Source organism: Chelon labrosus, assembly GCF_963514085.1.
Source record: "Chelon labrosus genome assembly, chromosome: 1".
NCBI classification, from domain to species: domain Eukaryota; kingdom Metazoa; phylum Chordata; class Actinopteri; order Mugiliformes; family Mugilidae; genus Chelon; species Chelon labrosus.
The window spans coordinates 37,466,459-37,486,100 of NC_140337.1; the positions used below are offsets into that span (position 1 = coordinate 37,466,459).

The 19,642-nt window shown below is 44.2% G+C and overlaps 1 protein-coding gene across 1 annotated transcript in view; it reads right to left on the bottom strand.

Annotated features, from left to right (window-relative positions):
* Positions 1-2,699: 2,699 nt before the first annotated feature.
* Positions 2,700-19,642, bottom strand: part of LOC311492962 (butyrophilin-like protein 2) — a gene marked incomplete at its 5' end in the record, with an annotated part of 32,947 nt that continues 16,004 nt past the window's right edge. The window contains 6 exons of the mRNA XM_084551422.1: positions 2,700-3,314; positions 3,407-3,730; positions 8,913-9,239; positions 17,219-17,542; positions 18,209-18,307; positions 18,876-19,211. Coding sequence (XP_084407548.1) covers positions 3,295-3,314; positions 3,407-3,730; positions 8,913-9,239; positions 17,219-17,542; positions 18,209-18,307; positions 18,876-19,211 — 1,430 coding nt within the window. The 3' untranslated portion in view covers positions 2,700-3,294. The remainder of the gene's footprint in view (positions 3,315-3,406; positions 3,731-8,912; positions 9,240-17,218; positions 17,543-18,208; positions 18,308-18,875; positions 19,212-19,642) is intronic.

Consider the following 19,642-nt stretch of genomic DNA (forward strand, 5'->3'; position numbering starts at 1 on the left):
AACTGTTTGTTGCCGCCTTGAAAGTGTCCCAGTCAGTACAGTCCAAACATGCCCTTAAGCGGTCCACAGCTTCACTGGTCCACATCTTAGATGTCCTCACAGCAGGTTTACAGAGTTTAAGTTTCTGTCTATATGCTGGAATCAGGTGGATCATGACATGGTCCGATTCGCCCAGTGGCGCACGGGGGACAGCGTGAAAGGCATCTTTGACTGTGGTGTAGCAGTGGTCCAAAGTTCTGTCTTCCCTGGTGGGACAGCTGATAAACTGTTTATATTTAGGGAGATCGTGGGAGAGATTTCCTTTGTTAAAGTCACCGAGGACAATAACTAAGGAGTCCGGGTTAGTTTTCTCCACGTGTAGAATCTGGTCGGCCAGGGCGCGCTGTGCGTCATGGACGTTGGCTGCCGGCGGGATGTAAACACCGACCAGAATGAATGAAGAAAACTCGAGGGGGGAGTAAAAGGGTTTGCAGTTTATGAAAAGTGATTCCAAGTCCGGGGAACAGTACTGCTGGATCACTGTCACGTCGGTACACCAGCTACAGTTTATGTAAAAACACAGACCTCCACCTTTCGTCTTGCCGGAGAGCTCTGTGTGGCGATCTGCTCTGAAGAGTTAGAATCCATCCAGCTGCAGCGCGGAGTCCGGTATTAATCCACTCAGCCAGGTCTCGGTGAAGCAAAGGACTGAAGATGTAGAAAGGTCTCTGTTTTTCCCCATCCGTAGCTGGAGTTCTTCTATTTTGTTGCACAGTGAGCGCACATTAGAGAGGAAAATGCCCGGCAGCGGAGTACGATGTCCGCGCTGACGAAGGCGCACCAGTGCGCCAGCGCGCTTTCCTCTCCTGCGTCGTCGCCGGCGTATCGCGTTGGCAAAGGTGAGCGCACCTTTGACCAATATGTCCAAAATATCCCCAGATGGAGCAATAAAATCCGGGGATAAATCTGATGGTGTTGCAGTTCTGATGTTTAGCAGGTCATCCCTTGTGTATGTGCTCCTCACACAACAAAAAACAGGATTAACAAGCAAAAAAGCAAAACCCTGTGGAGCTAACCAAAACATCACCGTTACAGCTTAAGTTGCACAGTTGTTGCTACGCTAGCACACGCTGAAGAAATACAACGTTATACGTGCGTAACGTTAGTCCGTTTGCTTCGTAATAACGATTATAGAAGTGAATAGAGACGTACCCAGCTTTGCTCCTTGATATTGTCAGTCCCAGCCTCCGTCTCCATTAATAGGATATGCGGTGGTTCATTTTTTGACTGTGACCGGTAGCTTTTGCCTCTATTTGGATGCCTTGTTGTTCGTTGCGTTTCACTTGTATGTCCTGAATATAGCCTTCCAACGCATATTGCAGCCCCTTTTGCCTACTTCTATCGGACACTTTATTTGCTGCTTTATAAAAGTTTGACAAAAGTTCAGCAGGAAGAGCTGTCACAGCATAAGCCACGTTGATATCAGAGCCTTATAGATAACCAGAAAACCACAGCCCAGAAGAGAATGTCGGACGTAGCAACAGTAATTAAGGGGGGCGGGGCTTAGCCAAAGGTCAATTCACTAAATAATGTGGACTCAAAGTTCCGACCTTGGACTGAATGGATGCTCTATGGGACCCCAAAACGACAAACCCATTCATCTGTCAACACCTTAGCAATACTGCTCTCTTCGTGATTAGGAAGGGGAAAAGCCTCAGTCCATTTGGAAAAATAATCCCCCACCACTAGGACATACCTATTTTTTCTAGGGGTTTCTGGGAGGGGGCCCAATATGTCTAACGACACCCGCTCGAAGGGTCTGGATGTGATTGACGGCTGCAAAGGTGCACAAGGGGGTTTAACCTGGGTCTTATGAGAGGAGCAATCTACACACTCCTGTAGGATATTCTACACCTTTTAAAATGTCTCGTTAGGGCACCACCTCCTGTTATCGTAGGAAGAACACGGTTTAAATCAATTTATCAGTCTCAGTTCAATAATTTGCATATCTGAAGGAGTGAATCCTTTTCTACAATTTGTACCAGTCATTCTCCGCCGTAAAACAACATCACAAATAACTTCTTAAGTGTGAACAAATATTTATTTAATAAAGTGACAACTATGAATAAATGAGGGACTAATAGAATATAGGAGTGTTATCAAATAAAACGAATATGATAAGGTATGAAATAATTAATTTCTGGAGCGATGATGAGAGATGGAGATAGTTAAGTCCTAAACTAAGGGAATAGATTTGATATCTAATCTAATCAATCTTCTCTAAAAGATGTTAGTAGGGAGTTTCAAAGTAGTGACACCAACTCTTTGTCTTAAGCGGTAGGAACGATTCAAGCCTACTTTTCCGTAGAGTCTTCTCGGCGTCGGTGATGGCGGAGCGTCGGTGTGACGAGATGGTGACGAAGCGTCGGTGTGACGAGGTGGTCAGTGACGAAACGGCACAGCTGATGCAGGTCTCTCTGGGACCGGTAGATAGGACTTGTTGCTTTGTCTGCAACTCCAACACCCAGCTTTGCTTGAGAGCGTTGTAGGTGTTCAGTCAAAGGCAGGAGATGACACTTGGCAATGTCTTTACGTTTGAAGAAAGAAACTGGATCGTCACGTCTTCTTTTTTTTTTTTTTTAACTTTCTTTTTATTGAGTTATCAGTTCTTTTTCCAACAGTAAAGAACATACAAAGGACAAAAAATAAACAGAATATAAGGGAACAGACAGGTTGACAAAGTTGACAAAGGCCATTTGTTTGCATAAATTGGTGTGATCAATCACATAGGCAGCGAGTTACACATCAACAAATATGAAGTCCACTTTTCCCAGTATTTTGTATACTGTTCCGCCCGTAATCTTAGAGAGTAGGTCAGTTTTTCCATGCATTGTATTTCATTTACAATGGTAATCCAGTCCGTCTTTGAAGGCAGGTTTGTCTGCAGCCATTTCCGTGTGATGGCTTTCTTGCTCGCTGCCAAAAGTATTTTATAAAGATAATTGTCCTGGTCCATAAGTCCAACTGGGATTTTACCCAAATACAGTGTAACAAAGGAAAAATCAATGTTTAGGCCAACGATCGTCTGGAGTTCTCCAGCAAGTTCCTGCCAATATGGCTGAATTAGAGGGCAGGCCCTTCCAAACGTGTTGACTGACTTTGAGGGTTTGACTTGAAGCAGGAGGAGGTCGCTGACATGAACTCTGCTTCACCAGCAGCTTTATCTTCTTTGAAATCATCATCAGATCCTTCACTGATCAATAATCAAAGATCAACAACCTGATCAAACTGACTCTTCAGCCATCAGAGGAGACGTTACATCCTGGACCTGGACTCTGCAGAGGAGACACAAGACAGTTAGAGACAAAGACAGTTAGAGACACAAGACAGTTAGAGACCCAGACAGACAGAAAGAAAGAAAACAAACCTTTGACTCTGAGCTCCACTCTTTTCTCTCTCAGCATGTCTCCCTCCTTGTTGTAGACTCTACATCTGTATCGTCCACTGTCTCTCTTTGTGGGGTATTTCAGGGTCAGACTGAGGTCTCCAGTTTTCAGCAGGTCTTCATTCATCTTTGTTCTTTTACTGTAAAACTGGTCCTGGTCTTCAAGCTGGTCGGGGCCATTCGAATACACATGGACCATCCAGTTGTCACTGTCCTTCCACTCCACTTTAACGTCTCCATCCAGCTCTGTGGTTCTGAAGGGCAGCTGGACAGACTCCACCCCCTCCTCCACCTCCACCTGGGGGACTGAGAGGTACAACAAATCCCATCATCAGCTGTAGAGACAGCAGCAGCAGCAGGTTTTCATGACTTTATTGAATGATTGTAGAGAAAGCTGAAGGACAGAAGCAGATGAGAGCAGAAGGAACAGGACAGAGATCTAGAAAGGTGTTGCAGATGATCAGAGTCTTGATGGTTGGTTGGTTGTGAGAGAGAGAAAGATTTGATTTTACAGAAATACTTCATTTCCATGAACACATGAGTCATCTTCCATAGAGATCATCATAGTAATAAATAAGACACACACAGATTGATCCAGTAAAAGTTCATCTTCCACAGTGTAAATAACGTTCCTATAACACCACTGTTGTTCAAACGTGTCCAAGTCTGCCATCATCTTCTAAAATCTGAACTCCAGCCAAAGTCTGGACCTGACATTACAAAGCCACACTGAAGTGTCCTCCTGGCCCACCCTGTCCTCCATTTAGTTCTTCCTGCTCACGTATATGGCTCATTCAGCCTCTCCTGACAGGAAGTTCAGTAGCTGCCACTTAATGTGCTTTGTCTTTTTGTAGCCTGCACCGAAGATGAAGCTGCTCTCAGAGAACTTTTCACCAACAACAGTTAAAAGATTAAAGAATTGAGTGAGTCTTGTCCACTCAGTGAAAAGATGGAAGACAGTCTCATTCAGCTTCTTGGTAACAGCAGGGTTAAGAACAGAGATAAAAGCCTTTGAAGCTAAATCATGGGGCCTTGATGAGGCCTCTGTCCCTTCCAGAGAGCCTCTGCCTCCAGAGCCCCAGGACCCTCTGAGCCACCCAGCAGAGAGCCCACGGCCCGGGCATCAGTCAAGTCTGGACCTGCTGCATCCACCAGCTGCTTCAGACACAAGGTCTTAGTTTGGTGCAGCGCCCCCATCAGGCCAGGCGTGGCGGCGCTGCACACATCCAGCCTCGCCCCGTGGATCAGTGGCTCCTTCAACAACCAGTGCAGAGCATTAGACTTTTCACTTTCTTTAAGGCTAAAAAGAGCCCAGGATCTAAAAACACCTGATAAAACGGAGGTAAAACCCTTACATTTAGAAAGTTAGAATCAGTTAAAACAGAGCAGCATCCAGTCCCAGGTTATTCACACGTCTGAGAATACAACTAGCCACTTCTCTCCACACCAGGTCTGACGGACCTGTCAGGAACCTCTGGATGAACTGGAACCTGAATGTGGCTGTTCTACTGGCCAGGTGGACGAGGCCCTGTCCCCCCTCCTTCTACTGGCCAGGTGGACGAGGCCCTGTCCCCCCTCCTTCTACTGGCCAGGTGGACGAGGCCCTGTCCCCCCTCCTTCTACTGGCCAGGTGGACGTGGCCCTGTCCCCCCTCCTCCCTGGATAAAAACAGTACACTCTGTGGTACCCAGTGTAGACCATCCCAGAAGAAACTGCTCATTTTTGTTTGAATCTGGGCTAGTAAACCTGAGGGGGGGTCCATACATGTCAGGCCATGCCAGAGCTGAGAGGCTACTCTACCTTTGTAAGACATCTGAGGAAGCATCCATTTCCATTTAGCCAGTCTACCCTCTATTTTATCTGTGACGCTCTCCCAGTTCTTCTGGACTATTATTTCGTTTCCTAAAAAGACACCAAGGTATTTCAAACCATCTCTCTTCTAAACCAGGTTCTGGGGGAGAACTGGGAGACCGTCACGCCACTCACCGACTGCAAGTGCTTCACTTTTTTTCCAATTCACAGTCACTGATGATAAAACATTCAAATCTTTTGTAATATTAGCTAAAATGTCTATTTCACGCTGGCTTTTTATAAAAACAATGACATCATCAGCATAAGCAGATAAAACCATGTTCTCTCTAAAACCAGGTCCAGTCAGGCCTTCAGTACTTGTGCGTATCCTGTGCAGCAGGGGTTCTAGGGAGAGTGCATAGAGCATACCAGACAGTGCACAGCCCTGTCGGATGCCTCTACACACTCTGAAAGGAGCACACAGACTACCACTGAACTTCAGCACACTCTCAATACCACTGTACAACACCCTGATCTTAGCAATGAAACCAGCACTGAACCCAAACTTCTCCATAGTTTTCCAGAGGAAGCAGTGTTCAACACGGTCAAAAGTCTTTTCCTGATCCAGAGAAATCAGACCAGAGTCTACACCCAATGACAGACATGAAAACGGGTCAGGGGTGAAAAAGGTGAGAAGGATATTACCCCTCTAGGCGGGTCCAGGGGCATGCTCCCCCGGAAGAAAATTTTGAAAATTCCATATTTTAAAGCATCAATCTGATGCATTTTGAGATGCATTTTTTTGCCAACCTGGGGAGAGCATTAAGAGATGGTGGACATGCTGTCACTTAACTTGTCTACTCTTCCATCATGGTTGACAGCCAATACAATGTTATGTAATTTTAATACATTTTATTGGCAAAGATAACAACCTAAAACACACAATACAGTGGTTTCCAGCATTATCAAAACATTAAACACTTTTCAAGGGATAGTGATATATTATTTTAAATCTGTTAAGGTCATCAACATAGAAAAGGAACACAATCAATCTTGTTTTGTATAATGAATGAAAGGGAGAGTAAAGGGATGTCCTTGTGATACTGCAGTTACAGTTGCCACTCTCCCTCCTGAGACTTGACACAGTTCGTAATACTCTCAGAACCAGAAAAACGAGTTGTAGAGATTTAAGAAAGAAGCACTAACATTAACCAGTGTTTCTTTTTTGTGATTTATCGTTAGCTATTACAAGCTAGCAGCTAACTTTAGTAACAATATTTAGCTAATGTTAGTCTAACGTAACGGTAGCGTTAGCTAATAATTTTCCACCGTTGCTTTGGCTGGCTAACGTTGCGTTCTCTCCTGCTGTGTTCAATGACTCATCAAGCTGTACGTTAACTAAGCCTATGTCAACAGAGCTCCTGGGTAACTTAGATATAGGCCTACCAGAAAATATAAAAAAATATTGAAACCATCATTCACCAAATTCAGTCAGTGGTGGTGGTCTGCACGGCACCCCTTGTGTGCACGCTCTGGTCAGCACGAAGCGAACTGCTTGTAAACCAATCGGTAACGGTATTCCATTCGCGCTAATATTTCCATGCGCAACGTGGCATCATGGTTTTGCGTAAATATACACGCCACTTTCAACTTAGCCAACTAGCGTGTTATCTGTAAACACGCCAAAATGCTATTAATGCGTTGGATAGCACGCTAGTGGCCATTGGTGTGTCATACATACGCAGTTCATGAGATCAGTCTGCCATGCACTCGCCACACCTGCACCCCCCGCTCCCCCCCCCCCCCCAAACTTTTTCTCATCAAATCTACACGATTCACGTAGGTCACTTATTTTGGTTTCAAAACAGCGAATTTCGCCAAAAGGTGAGTGATTTTCATGTCTGCAATGAGCTGGAGACCTCCAAAACATCTGGAATTAGGTAGATATTATCTACCACGGACCTGCCGGGCACACAGTACGCCTGGTCCTGATGGACGACTTGATGGACAGCCGCTCTCAGCCTGTTGGCCAGGACTTTGGACATGATCTTGTAATCCATACAAAGCAGAGACACAGGGCTCCAGTTCTTAATATCCTGCAGGTTTCCTTTCTGAGGCAGGAGAGTGATTATGGCTCTGTGGCAGGACAGTGGCAATGAACCTGAGGCCATGCTTTCATTAAAAACATCTAAAAGATCAGCTGATTAAATGTCCCAGAAGGCTTTATAAAACTCCACAGTCAGGCCATCGATGCCGGGAGCCCTCCACCCCTGCATGCTCTGCAGAGCGCCCTGAAGTTCCTGCAGCTGTAAAGGCCTCTCCAGCTGTGAGTTGGTCTCCTCAGAGACCTGAGGCAGCTCGTTGCAGAACTCTTGACACAGTGGCTCATCCTCTTCATATTGACTGGAGAACAAAGAGGAATAAAAACCAACAGCTCTCCTTCTGATCTGTCCAGAACCTGTCAGTTCCTGCCCTGTGTCTGACAGGAGAGAGTGGATCACTGGATTCTTCTGTCCTCGTTTCTTCTCCAGACCAAAGAAGAAGCTGGACGGTGCATCCATCTCTGAGATGTTCTGTACTCTGGATCTCACTAGTCCACCATGTGCTTTTGTCTCCAACAGGTAAAAAATATATTATAATATTAAAATGTTGCTTCAAACAATAAAAACGGTCAAGTCTGGCTAAGGAGACCCTGTCTTCTCTAGAATGGGACCATGTGTACTGCCTGGAGTCATCCACCAGGCCATGAGAGTGAAGCAGCTGCCTCAGAGCATGCTGGGAGGCTGGATGAGGCTCTGCATGGTTACGCTCTAAAAACTCATTTTCAGTTCAAATCCCCTCCAAGAATAAAAAATCCTCCGAGCCACAGTCACTCAGTTTGTCACTAACTTGCTTCAGTAACATCCTCCTCTCTGCACCGTTGGTTGGAGCATAGATATTAATAAAATGGTCAAAAAGAGCCTTAGCTGAAATACACCTCCCCTCTAGGACATGCTGGACCTCCAGAGAAGCTGGAGTGAAGTTCCTGGAGAACAGGAGACCCACTCCTCCACTGATTGCTGTGTGGTGACTAGAAACCACCTCCCCCTCCCATCCTCTGTTCCAGTCAGGAAAATAATCCTCCACTTTAACTCCTTTCATGTTCTTTGTTTCCTGGAGGAAGGACTTGACCATTGTGGCTGTGTGAGCCTTTCTTTCCTCAAGGTCATCTTCACCACTTACACCAACATCTTCCTCCTGTGAGTCCCTCCTCTCCCTCAACCTGTACACTGTCCTCACCAGCAGCGCCGTCCAGGCCGTCCTGCTGACCAGCACCATCCCGCCCTGACCCCACAGCTCCTCATCCTGGTTGTTCAGGATCATGTAGAGCTGTCTCCTGTGAGACACCACATGCTTCAACAATGGAGACTTACAGCCAGAGAGGATCTTTTTAAGAGGAGACACAACTTTTCCATGTCTAGATAACTCTCTGCTTAGGAACTCATCAGTGATAAAGGGGGGGACATTAGACAGAATGACCTTTGTTGTGGACAGCGTCAACGGTTGCACCGACACAAACAGATCATTGACGGTGATACATTCATCAATGTCTCTGCTCACCACACTCACTACCAGCATGCACTCAGAGAGAATAAAATAAAGAAATAATAAAGACTGAATGAAAGAAAAGACAAAGAAAGAAAAAAACAAAACAAACCTCTGACATAGAGCTTCACTTGTTTCTTCATCAGGATGTCTCCCTTCTTGTTGTAGACGGTGCAGGTGTAGGTGCTGGTGTCATCATCTGTGGGGTATTTCAGGGTCAGACTGAGGTCTCCAGTTTTCAGCAGGTCTTCATTCATCTTCGTTCTGTTTCTGTAAATCTGGTACTGGTCTTCAAGCTGGTCAGAGCCGTTCTGATACACATGGACCTTCCTGTTGTATCTGTCCATCCACTCCACTTTAGCGTTTTTAGGCAGGTGAGCTGTGGTTTTCCAGGTCAGCTGGACAGACTCCACCCCTGAATCCACCTCCACCTGGGGGACTGAGAGGACAACAAATCCCATCATCAGCTGTAGAGACAGCAGCAGCAGCTCTGAGCACATTGAAGAGAAATATTTGGAGTGAAACATGTTTGACTGGTTCCAGTCTGAAATATGTCCCATTCTCCATTGAACAGAGACAAGTTAAGAAGTGTAAACTACTGATGTATTAAATGTTAAATGTTCAACTATCTATTTATGAAGTGAATGAATGATTTCAGAACATTTCCCTGTGTCTTAATCAGGTTCATTCCTTTTCATTCTTATTTCCCAGCACCAGCAGCAGATTGTCTTTCTTGTCTTCTGGCTCATGTATGGTCGAGGGCCTTCTTACCCAAGAACAAACAGGAGCTCTCTAATTATTCATTAATGACACTAAAGTTCTTCAGTTGTGTTTACGGTCACGTTACCAGTATCAACTGGTACGCTGGTAAACAGTTTATAGATTCACTGTAAAGTGTAATAAACATAAAGACAGACTTCACTTCTGTGTTCGTTCACCTCGTTCAGCAGAATGAGGGAAAACGAAACGCAACAGTGAAGTCGCCAAGCAACTGCTGCAAAATGTTGTAACCAACCATTCAGCCACACAAGTGATGATGATTGGCTAAGGCAGGGTAAGATTTCATGGTAAGCCAATCAGGGGCAGGGCAGTGTTCAGGTGGGCGTGTCTAAGCTCGTTAGGGTCCGGTTGTCATGGCTACCAGGGCCAGCTGCTGCTGAAGTCTCCTTCTGCCTCTCACCTCTGCCTGAGTGAGAGGGAGGTCCAAAAAAACTGGACCCTAGGATTAGGGGTCCCAACTAATGCTCATAAATCAAAAACTACAAGTCCTATCGGGAAAACGACCACATTGGGAGCGTCAGCCAAGGGTCCTCTACAATTTAGTGTATTTCCACGCACGTACTGTGAAAATTGTTGCCACAATCGATTGAGAAAGGCGAGGAGGGAAAGGTATTCTCGAAGGAAAAATTGCTCTCACTTTTCACATACACACACACGGGGAAAAATCTGAAAACTGGTCGGCGCACTCCTCGCTCAGAGGAGCCTGTAGTCCAAACCGTATGTCCCACACAAACAAAACCCACACCATTGGAAAGCCAACAAAAATCCATAGGTTTTTATGTATTTTTTATCTCTGTACCTCAAAAACTGTGGCCACAGTTTTTTTTTCAGAATTTCAAAGAATCTCTGAAGTTAGAGTGAGAGCTAGAGTGCAGCCATAGGGATCCATTACAAACCTGGGCCCATATTCCTTCAGATTCTGAGAATCCTCTCAGAGCTCCTAACTTAGCCTAAAAATTCCTAGCTAGGAGTCTTAGCTTAGGAGTGATTCCAGAAAATTCTCAGAGAACTCTTAGCAAGGAATGGACAGAAACTCTTATCTTAGTGAGGAGGTGTGGTTGACCCCGTTGCTAGGTATGAGTCATCATTTCAAGAGGTGTGATTGGTTGATCCTAAAACTAGATAAAAATACACTTTTGGTGATAATTGGCCTAGAATGGACGTCAAATTAATAGACTTAATAACAGAATCTAATCTCTATGAAGACTGTGTAATTATAAATAATACTTTACATAAAAATAAATAAATAGTAAGCTATACTTTAAAAAGTATCCTATAAAATGTGTGATTAAACTCAGGCCACTACCACAGTATTCACATGCTGATAGTTCTATTGATCTGCTTCCATTCATTTACCATGCTGGTCATTTTTCATCATCTGGTATTAACAAGAGTAAAATGTCTCAGCTTTCATCTGTTTCTGTGATTGCTAACCGGCCTAGAAGAAGCAGAGTTGGTTGGTGTTCAAATTTTCCAACAACCGAACAGGAGTGGAGAAGAAATGAAGTAGGAAACCCAACTGGACAGAGGAACAGTGTTTGCTTCTGGATCAACTGGTCAATGAGAATAAAAGTGTTTAGAGTAGATTTGGCTCCAAGTCATCACTGCTGCATTGTTGCATTTTTCCTGTTGCTAAATACCTCAGTGTTGTGATGACTTTCATTTCCGGTGATATTGTGATTGTAACAAGCTTGATTGTCATTCAGAGAATATCTCTCCTGCCTCTTCTTTCAGCCATTTTCTCCTCTGCTTAAGAAATTCCAAAGCCTCCTAAAAGTCCTCCTCCCTGCTCTTAGCAGATCTCACCTTAGGAGCACTCTTAAGAGCTAAGATTCTTTAGGAATAGCTTTTATCTTTACTAGGAGCTACTCCTAACTTTGAGAGGAAATTCTTAGAAAACGTCATGATTCTAAGAATTTTCTTAGAATTTGGCCACTAGGAAAACTATCAAAGTGTGGTGCTGTCTTAAAAGTATCTACAAAGTAATCTCCACTAAAAGTGAAATAAACTGGAAAGAAAGAGAGATCAAGTAAGAGCTGTTACAAGCAGCTGTCGGCTTCGACCGGCGCCAGAAGCGTCTAGGAACTTAATGTTAAGGTTGATATATTACTAGTATTAGGAGCAAAGTGTCATTTTAAATGCTATCTATGGAGGACTAGAAGGGATTTACTGACATCTGTTTTACAAGATGACTTCTTTCCAGATTTGAGGAATACCAGATGAACAAAAGCGTCACCAATGAACCACAACAGCCTTCAATCTCATCACCTCATCGTCCACAAATGACTGACAAACTTTAGGAAATGCAACGGAGAATAAGGCCCCGAAATAGCAGAAGATACACCAAGCTGTTGATGGATACGCTGATGATGATGATGGTATGTTTCAATATGAGATGAGACGAGGACAAGACAGGACAGAAATGAAGTATTGTGGAACTCATTCTAGAGCTTTGGAAATGAAATGTCAGCACTTTTTGTCCAAATGATTTCAGCTGCACTTTTCTACATTTGATCAAATGTTTCTTCAGCAAAGAAAGTTTAAAAGGAAGAATATTGTTGCAGATGAGTTCAATGGAACTGGTTAATAGTGCCATATGGAAGGATCAGCTCTTTGCTTTTAGACATTTTATCACATGTTATGATAAATAAATGTAGATTTAAAAAGGATTTATGATCTGTCATTTAAACTGAATAGATTATTACTGTTAAAAGGACTAAATGAAAAGTTTAGGACTGGAGGACAAAGACTTGGTCCCATCTCTGGTATCTACAGTACTGACCTCTGACCTCTGACCTGTATCTACAGTACTGACCTCTGACCTCTGACCTGTATCTACAGTACTGACCTCTGACCTGTATCTACAGTACTGACCTCTGACCTCTGACCTGTATCTACAGTACTGACCTCTGACCTGTATCTACAGTACTGACCTCTGACCTCTGACCTGTGTCTACAGTACTGACCTCTGACCTGTATCTACAGTACTGACCTCTGACCTCTGACCTGTATCTACAGTACTGACCTCTGACCTGTATCTACAGTACTGACCTCTGACCTGTATCTACAGTACTGACCTCTGACCTCTGACCTGTATCTACAGTACCTCTGATCTCTGACCTGTATCTACAGTACTGACCTCTGACCTCTGACCTGTATCTACAGTACTGACCTCTGGCCTCTGACCTGTATCTACACTACTGATCTCTGACCTGTATCTACAGTACTGACCTCTGACCTCTGACCTGTATCTACAGTACTGACCTCTGACCTGTATCTACAGCACTGACCTCTGACCTATGACCTATATCTACAGTACTGACCTCTGACCTCTGACCTGTACAGGGTTCCAACTCCTAACCTGAAATTATTTTCCAGGACTTTTTCAGCTGCTACAGAGACAAGTTATCATGTCATACACTAATACATTCCCCTGTCCCGCTCATTCTTTGGAAATATTCTTTTTTTTTTTCTTCTACAGTTGTAACTTGCATTTACCTAGATTGTTTCTATGTTTATTACTCAGACATTTGATGTGCAGTCTATGGCTATAATTTATCTGTGAAAAATAGATATGACAAATGTATCACAGAATAAAGCAAACACTCACAGATTACAGCGTGGCACTTTATTAGCATGACAAACTGGAGTAACAATGTTCAATTGGGCAATTGCCAACTCAGATTTCTCTTTTCTCTTACTTTCTCTCCTGCACTTCCTTTTGCCAAACAAAACATAAATTGTCATAAATATAAATATCAAAATAAAATTTTACCCTGCAGTGCAAAAGATCAATATAAAACAAAGCAATGTCATTCTAACAAAACTGTTCCTCAAAAAAAATAAATAAAAAAAGTTCCTCAGTTACTTAAGCTTTTTTACACTCTCCTGCAGGCTTTCCAGTGTTTGGGCCAGAGCTTCAGCTCCTCCTTTTTCTCTGCCACACTTTTGCGATATGCATTTGACTTGGTTAGTAATGTAAAGTCTTGTTTTTTTTCAGCATGCACTGCCATTTCGTCTGCTTCTTTCTGCATCATCTCACTGCTTCTCTCAATTCTTCTCTGTTTTGCCTTCAGGTTTTCAATTTCTTGGTGGAGCTCCTTTCTCTTCTTTTCATTTGAGGTCTGTTCTTTTTTTCCTTCTCATCCGCAAGGTACTGTACGTATCTCATTCTTGCTCCTTTGCAGTGTTGTATGAGGTCCTTTGGCAGGGCTTCATCTACTGCACACTTAGCTGTTGCATCCTGAACCAAGCGCAATCAGACTCCTCTCCTTCAGATTTTCAACGAGCATGTCTTTGTTGACGGAGTAGCCCCTTTCCACTGCTGCTTGTCCATGTGAAAAAGTGAGCAGACATTTCACCAAGTCCCACAGTGCTGCATACTCTTCTTTGCCACTGAAAAATCTTCCAAAAAATTCATCCAGCCGGCAACTGTAAACAAAATCTTTGAACTGTGCCTTATGGTTTGCATTGGCATGTAATGAGAAAGCTTTATACTGAGCAAGGGCTTTGTCACACTCTGAGGCAGTGCATCATCCTGCATTGAGGAGAACCTGTAGGAGTTTCTCAAACATTGCTATTGCACTTTCAGCTTCTGTCACCATGAGCACAGGGTCAAGGGAGCTCATGTGCCGCACTGCTGGGTACACAAGAGGACTTCTCTCCATCATTTTTTTGCAGGTCACAGCAAGGAATGAGACACATTCTTTCTTGAACACCTGTATGTTAACTGGATTTTCCTGGAGCTTTTCAGATGCCTTCTCCAAAGCTTGCTTTGTGGCAAATCCTACGTCCAGCTGTTTGAGTGGCACATGGATTGATTTGTTTTGGAGGTCCAGTTTCAGCAGCTGGACAGGTGTTTTCATCTTCTCCAACTCTTCCCTTTTGATAAAGCATGACAGCAAGCTTCTCAGGATGGACTGGAGCTCTTTTGCCAAGAAGGGCACCACTGGCACATCTGTCTGGAATTTCTCCAAAAAAGGCTTCAGCTGTCTGGCAACACTTGCAAAAAACTGGAGCTTCGCCTGAAAAAGATGGTCACCAGTGGCCCCTTTTACTGTACAGTAGGATGCAGATGATGGTACTTTGCTTTTCGGGAGATTCTGGTGGCTTTTGATGTACTGTTGTGCAGCTGGCCACAGTTCTATTGCCCGCTCGGCAACTGCTAAGTCTTCAACCCATCGATGGGCACAGAACTTCAGAGGAAATTTTGTTGTTTTGGTCACCTCAATGAAGTCATCTCGTCTTGCTGGTGAGTCATGGAACATCTGCCAAAGAGCTCTGAGCACATCTCCCACCTTCCAACCTGTTTCTCTCTCTCTGTCCTGAAAACTTGAATGCACAATATGCAAACCACAGCTTCCCAGATTGATCATCTTTGGTGAATCTGGGTCCTCTCGGCTCTTATCTTCTTGGAATAGCCTCAGTTCCAGATAACTGCCGGGCCATCCATTGAAATCTGTAGAAGTTTACTGGGATTAAGTGGTGACAGGGTTCTCTTTACTCTTTCCAGAAGCTTCTCTGCTTGAGTGTGTCCCATAAACTCTGAATCATAATAGTGCACCACAACTTTCCCTTCACATTCGCTCCAGTACTGCACCAGAACATCCAACTGTTCTGTCTGTGTCACTTTATTTAAGCATTCATCAAAAGAAATCACGTAGCACTGTGCTTTTCTTATATCTGTGATCAGTTGCTGTTTGAAATAAGGACCTAAACCAGAACATATAAGATAAGCAGACTCGGTTGCGCCACATGAAAACTGTTTGGCTGTCGGGGAACATCTGTCCAAAAATTGCTGAGATGTCAGAGCTGGAATTGAATGAATAGTGTGACTTGACCATCTTGATTACCCAGCGAATCTCTGCTTCAAACACAGCTTGACCTGTAAAACATGCTAAGCTTCCTTGTGTTTCTGTACTAGAGCCTTGTGCTGCATTTCCATGACTGACACTTTCAGTGGCTGTTTGTGGTTCTTTGTTGCTTGTACAGCTACTTCCCTCTCCTGTGTCCTTTGAAGTAGCCCCCCCTCATAAAATCTGTCATTCGTCTCTCATTCTTTAACTGTCCAGCTGTCTTGATGTGGCCTTGCCCTCGTGCGTGACTCTTTAGAGCTGACAAACCCATGTTGCCAACATCAAAAGACTTTCTACAAAACTTGCAGCATGCCCTTTGTACATCGCCTGACATCTCTCCTAGCCAGTCCCTGAACTGGGGGTCTTCCATCCACTCCCTTTTGAATTTGCAATGTCTTCCTGACATTGTCACTCACTCCTGTTATAAGAGGACAACACAAACATTTGAAACTGTCTATTACTTAATATGCAATACTTTTTATTTAACATGTACCTCTATTTTATTCTATTTATTATTCTATTATATGTAAGCCACGGGTCCAACAAATATTTCGTTATCCAGCATAATGACAATAAAGACTTTCTTGACTCTTGAATAAAGTCAAATCGACTGATTGATAGCTGTAATGCCAATTTAGCCATGTTAAATCACATTAATTTATGCTAACAGTGGAAATAAAACATGCCAGCAGTTCACATGAACATGTAATAGGGTAGGCTACTTTAAGGTTTCACTGCCTACTTTTCTAAGGGTGCTCCTATTCCCTGTGGTTTCTGTGCACATCTCACACTGTTGACTTTCAACTACTTTCTTTGGAAATTAACGATCTCAAGTTTACATGAAAACTCGTTAATCCCTCTCATTTCTTCTCCCCATCTATCTGTGCACATACACAGTATTTTAATACAACAGAATTCCAAAAGTTGTTTTCATTCACTTATTTTCTGTTTCTATTGTCAGACAATAAAACAAGGTGGCCCATTAACTGTTAATTACCTCGAAGCTCCCGCTCTGTTGAAATCAGAAATATGTTTAATGTCACTGCGCACAGCTAACTCGGTGAACGACACGCCCACTAATACCTTTCCTCTGCTCCTCCGCCTGTCACTCAACGGAGGATAGAGAGGAGCCCGTGGCCGCGGAAGAGCCAATACTAGCGACACTGGCACTTTTCAACTTACCGTAGTCCCGAGTTTTGTCTCTAGGCGCTGGGTCTGAAAAGTCGCTAAAGCCAGAAATTCTTTGCTAAAACTAGCGACAAAATCAAATTTGATTTGCTGGTAGTGTCACATGGGGCGCTGCGCTGGCTAGAAGCAGAGAAGCTCTGTGCCGTATGTTGCCCAGAAGACATGCATGTGCATAACTTTTAACCCTTTTGCATTCGCTCACAAGGCAGGGGAAGGATAATAATTTTCCAGGATAATTTAATAATTTCCAGGACATTTGACCTTTTTCTCATTTTCCATGTTTTCCATGACTGGAAAATTGGTCAGTTATTTTCCAGGTTTTCCAGGTTTTCCAGGACGCGTGGGAACCCTGCTGTATCTACAGTACTGACCTCTGACCTGTATCTACAGTACTGACCTCTGACCTCTGACCTGTATCTACAGTACTGACCTCTGACCTCTGACCTGTATCTGCAGTACTGACCTCTGACCTCTGACCTGTGTCTGCAGTACTGACCTCTGACCTCTGACCTGTATCTACAGTACTGACCTCTGACCTCTGACCTGTATCTACAGTACTGACCTCTGACCTCTGACCTGTATCTACAGTACTGACCTCTGACATTGAGCATCACATCTTTCTTCATCAGGATGTCTCCCTCCTTGTTGTAGACGGTGCAGGTGTAGGTGTTGGTGTCTCCATCTCTGGGGTATTTCAGGGTCAGACTGAGGTCTCCAGTTTTCAGGTTTTTCTTAATCTTCGTTCTGTTTCTGTAAATCTGGTTCTGGTCTTCAAGCTGGTCAGAGCCGTTCTGATACACATGGACTACCACATCTTCATCATCCTTCCACTCCACTTTAGCGTCTTCAGGCAGGTGAGCTGTGGTTTTGCAGGGCAGCTGGACAGACTTCACCCCTGAATCCACCACCACCTGGTAGTCTGAGAAGACAACAAATCCCATCATCAGCTGTAGAGACAGCAGCAGCAGCTCTGATGGTAACAGGACGTCTCTGTCCATCCTTGTCTATGTGTCTCATGTTGGTGGAGGACTCTCAGTGTTCAGTTTGTTTGAGGACGTGGATCAACCAGGTGACCTGAGCTCACCTGACGTCTGTCACACCTCTGACACAAACCAGTGGAAACTAGTTTGTGACTGAACACCAGTTTTCTTCTTCAGGACATTTGGAGCAGTTACCAAAGAAGAAGTCAGGAACTAATGAGGAACCAATCAGATGAATGGATGAGGAAGAACCCTAACCCTCTGCTCTGGTTTTACTGGGACTGGGAGAGACCTGGACTCATGAGCTCAGAGCTCAGGTCCTGATTGAGGACGTCAGGAGCTTCTGATTAGAGCTGGATTGTGTCTCCGTTTGTCCCTGATGTCTTCCTGACTCGTTCCTTGGTAACTAGTCAAAGCGTCCTGTAAAGTGCTGCAGACATGTTTGATGAAGAGTTTCTGACTTCTGGAACTAAACCTGGAAGTTTCTCTTCAGCTCTCTGTAGCAGCTGTTTGAACTCTGAACTCTTTCAGCAGCTGGAACAAGTCTCCTCCACAGGACACATGTTACCATCAGCATTATGGGTAGTGTAGTAGTGGAGACTCACCTGACATGAAGTAGTGTCGACAATGAAACAGAAGACCCCCAACGACCCCAAGAACAACCAGGAGAACCAGGAGAACCTTGGCCCAGGTTGGAAACAGTCCTATGGAGAAACATAAAGAAACACATGACCTCTGACCTCTGACCTGTATCTACAGTACTGACCTTTGACCTGTATCTACAGTACTGACCTCTGACCTGTATCTACAGTACTGACCTTTGACCTGTATCTACAGTACTGACCTCTGACCTGTATCTACAGTACTGACCTCTGACCTGTATCTACAGCTCTGACCTCTGACCTCTGACCTGTATCTACAGCTCTGACCTCTGACCTGTATCTACAGCTCTGACCTCTGACCTCTGACCTGTATCTACAGCTCTGACCTCTGACCTCTGACCTGTATCTACAGCCCCGACCTCTGACCTGTATCTACAGCTCTGACCTCTGACCTGTATCTACAGCTCTGACCTCTGACCTGTATCTACAGCTGACCTCTGACCTGTATCTACAGTACTGACCTCTGACCTGTATCTACAGCTCTGACCTCTGACCTGTATCTACAGTACTGACCTCTGACCTGTATCTACAGTACTGACCTCTGACCTCTGACCTGTATCTACAGCTCTGACCTCTGACCTCTGACCTGTATCTACAGTCCTTACAGTACCTTTGAGGTGGTGCAGCACTACTTTCTCTCTCAGGATGTCTTGGCCTCTGTAGACGGTGCAGATGTATGATCCAGAGTCTCTCTCTGTGGGGTATTTCAGGGTCAGACTGAGGTCTCCAGTTTTCAGCAGGTCTTCATTCATCTTTGTTCTGTCTTTGTAAAACCTGTCCTGATTGTTAAGTTGGTTACTTCCGTTTCGATACACATGGACCATGATGAGTTCTGGCTCAGAGCGAGTCCACTCCACTGAGGTGTCCTCAGGCAGGTCAGCGTTTGTTCTGCATGGTAGGATGACAGACTCCGCCCCTTCCTGCACCTTCACGTCCACCTGCTGGTCTGAGAGGACAATAATAAACTGTAGAGGCAGGTGTTTGCATCAACACTGACAAAACTCCCCAAAGAAGAAGAGGATGAAGTCAAGCAGAGAAAAAGGAGCAGTAATTGATAAAGGAATGGGTTTTTGGACGATAAGTTCATCTTCAACGTCCTGTCAGAGTCTCCTCTCTACTAGAACTAAGTTATCTGCATTTGCTGTGGATGTGAACAGAGTTACCACTGGATCAAGAACTAGTTCATGCATTAGTGTCGTCCAGATTGGATTACTGTAATTCATTACTGTCTGGCTCCAAATAGCTCTTTAAAAAGCCTCCAACTGATTCAAAATGCAGCAGTAAGAGCATTGACAGGAATTAACCAGAGAGATCATATTACTCCAGTTTTAGCTTCTCTTCACTGGCTCCCTTTAAAGTCTAGAATAGAATTTAAAA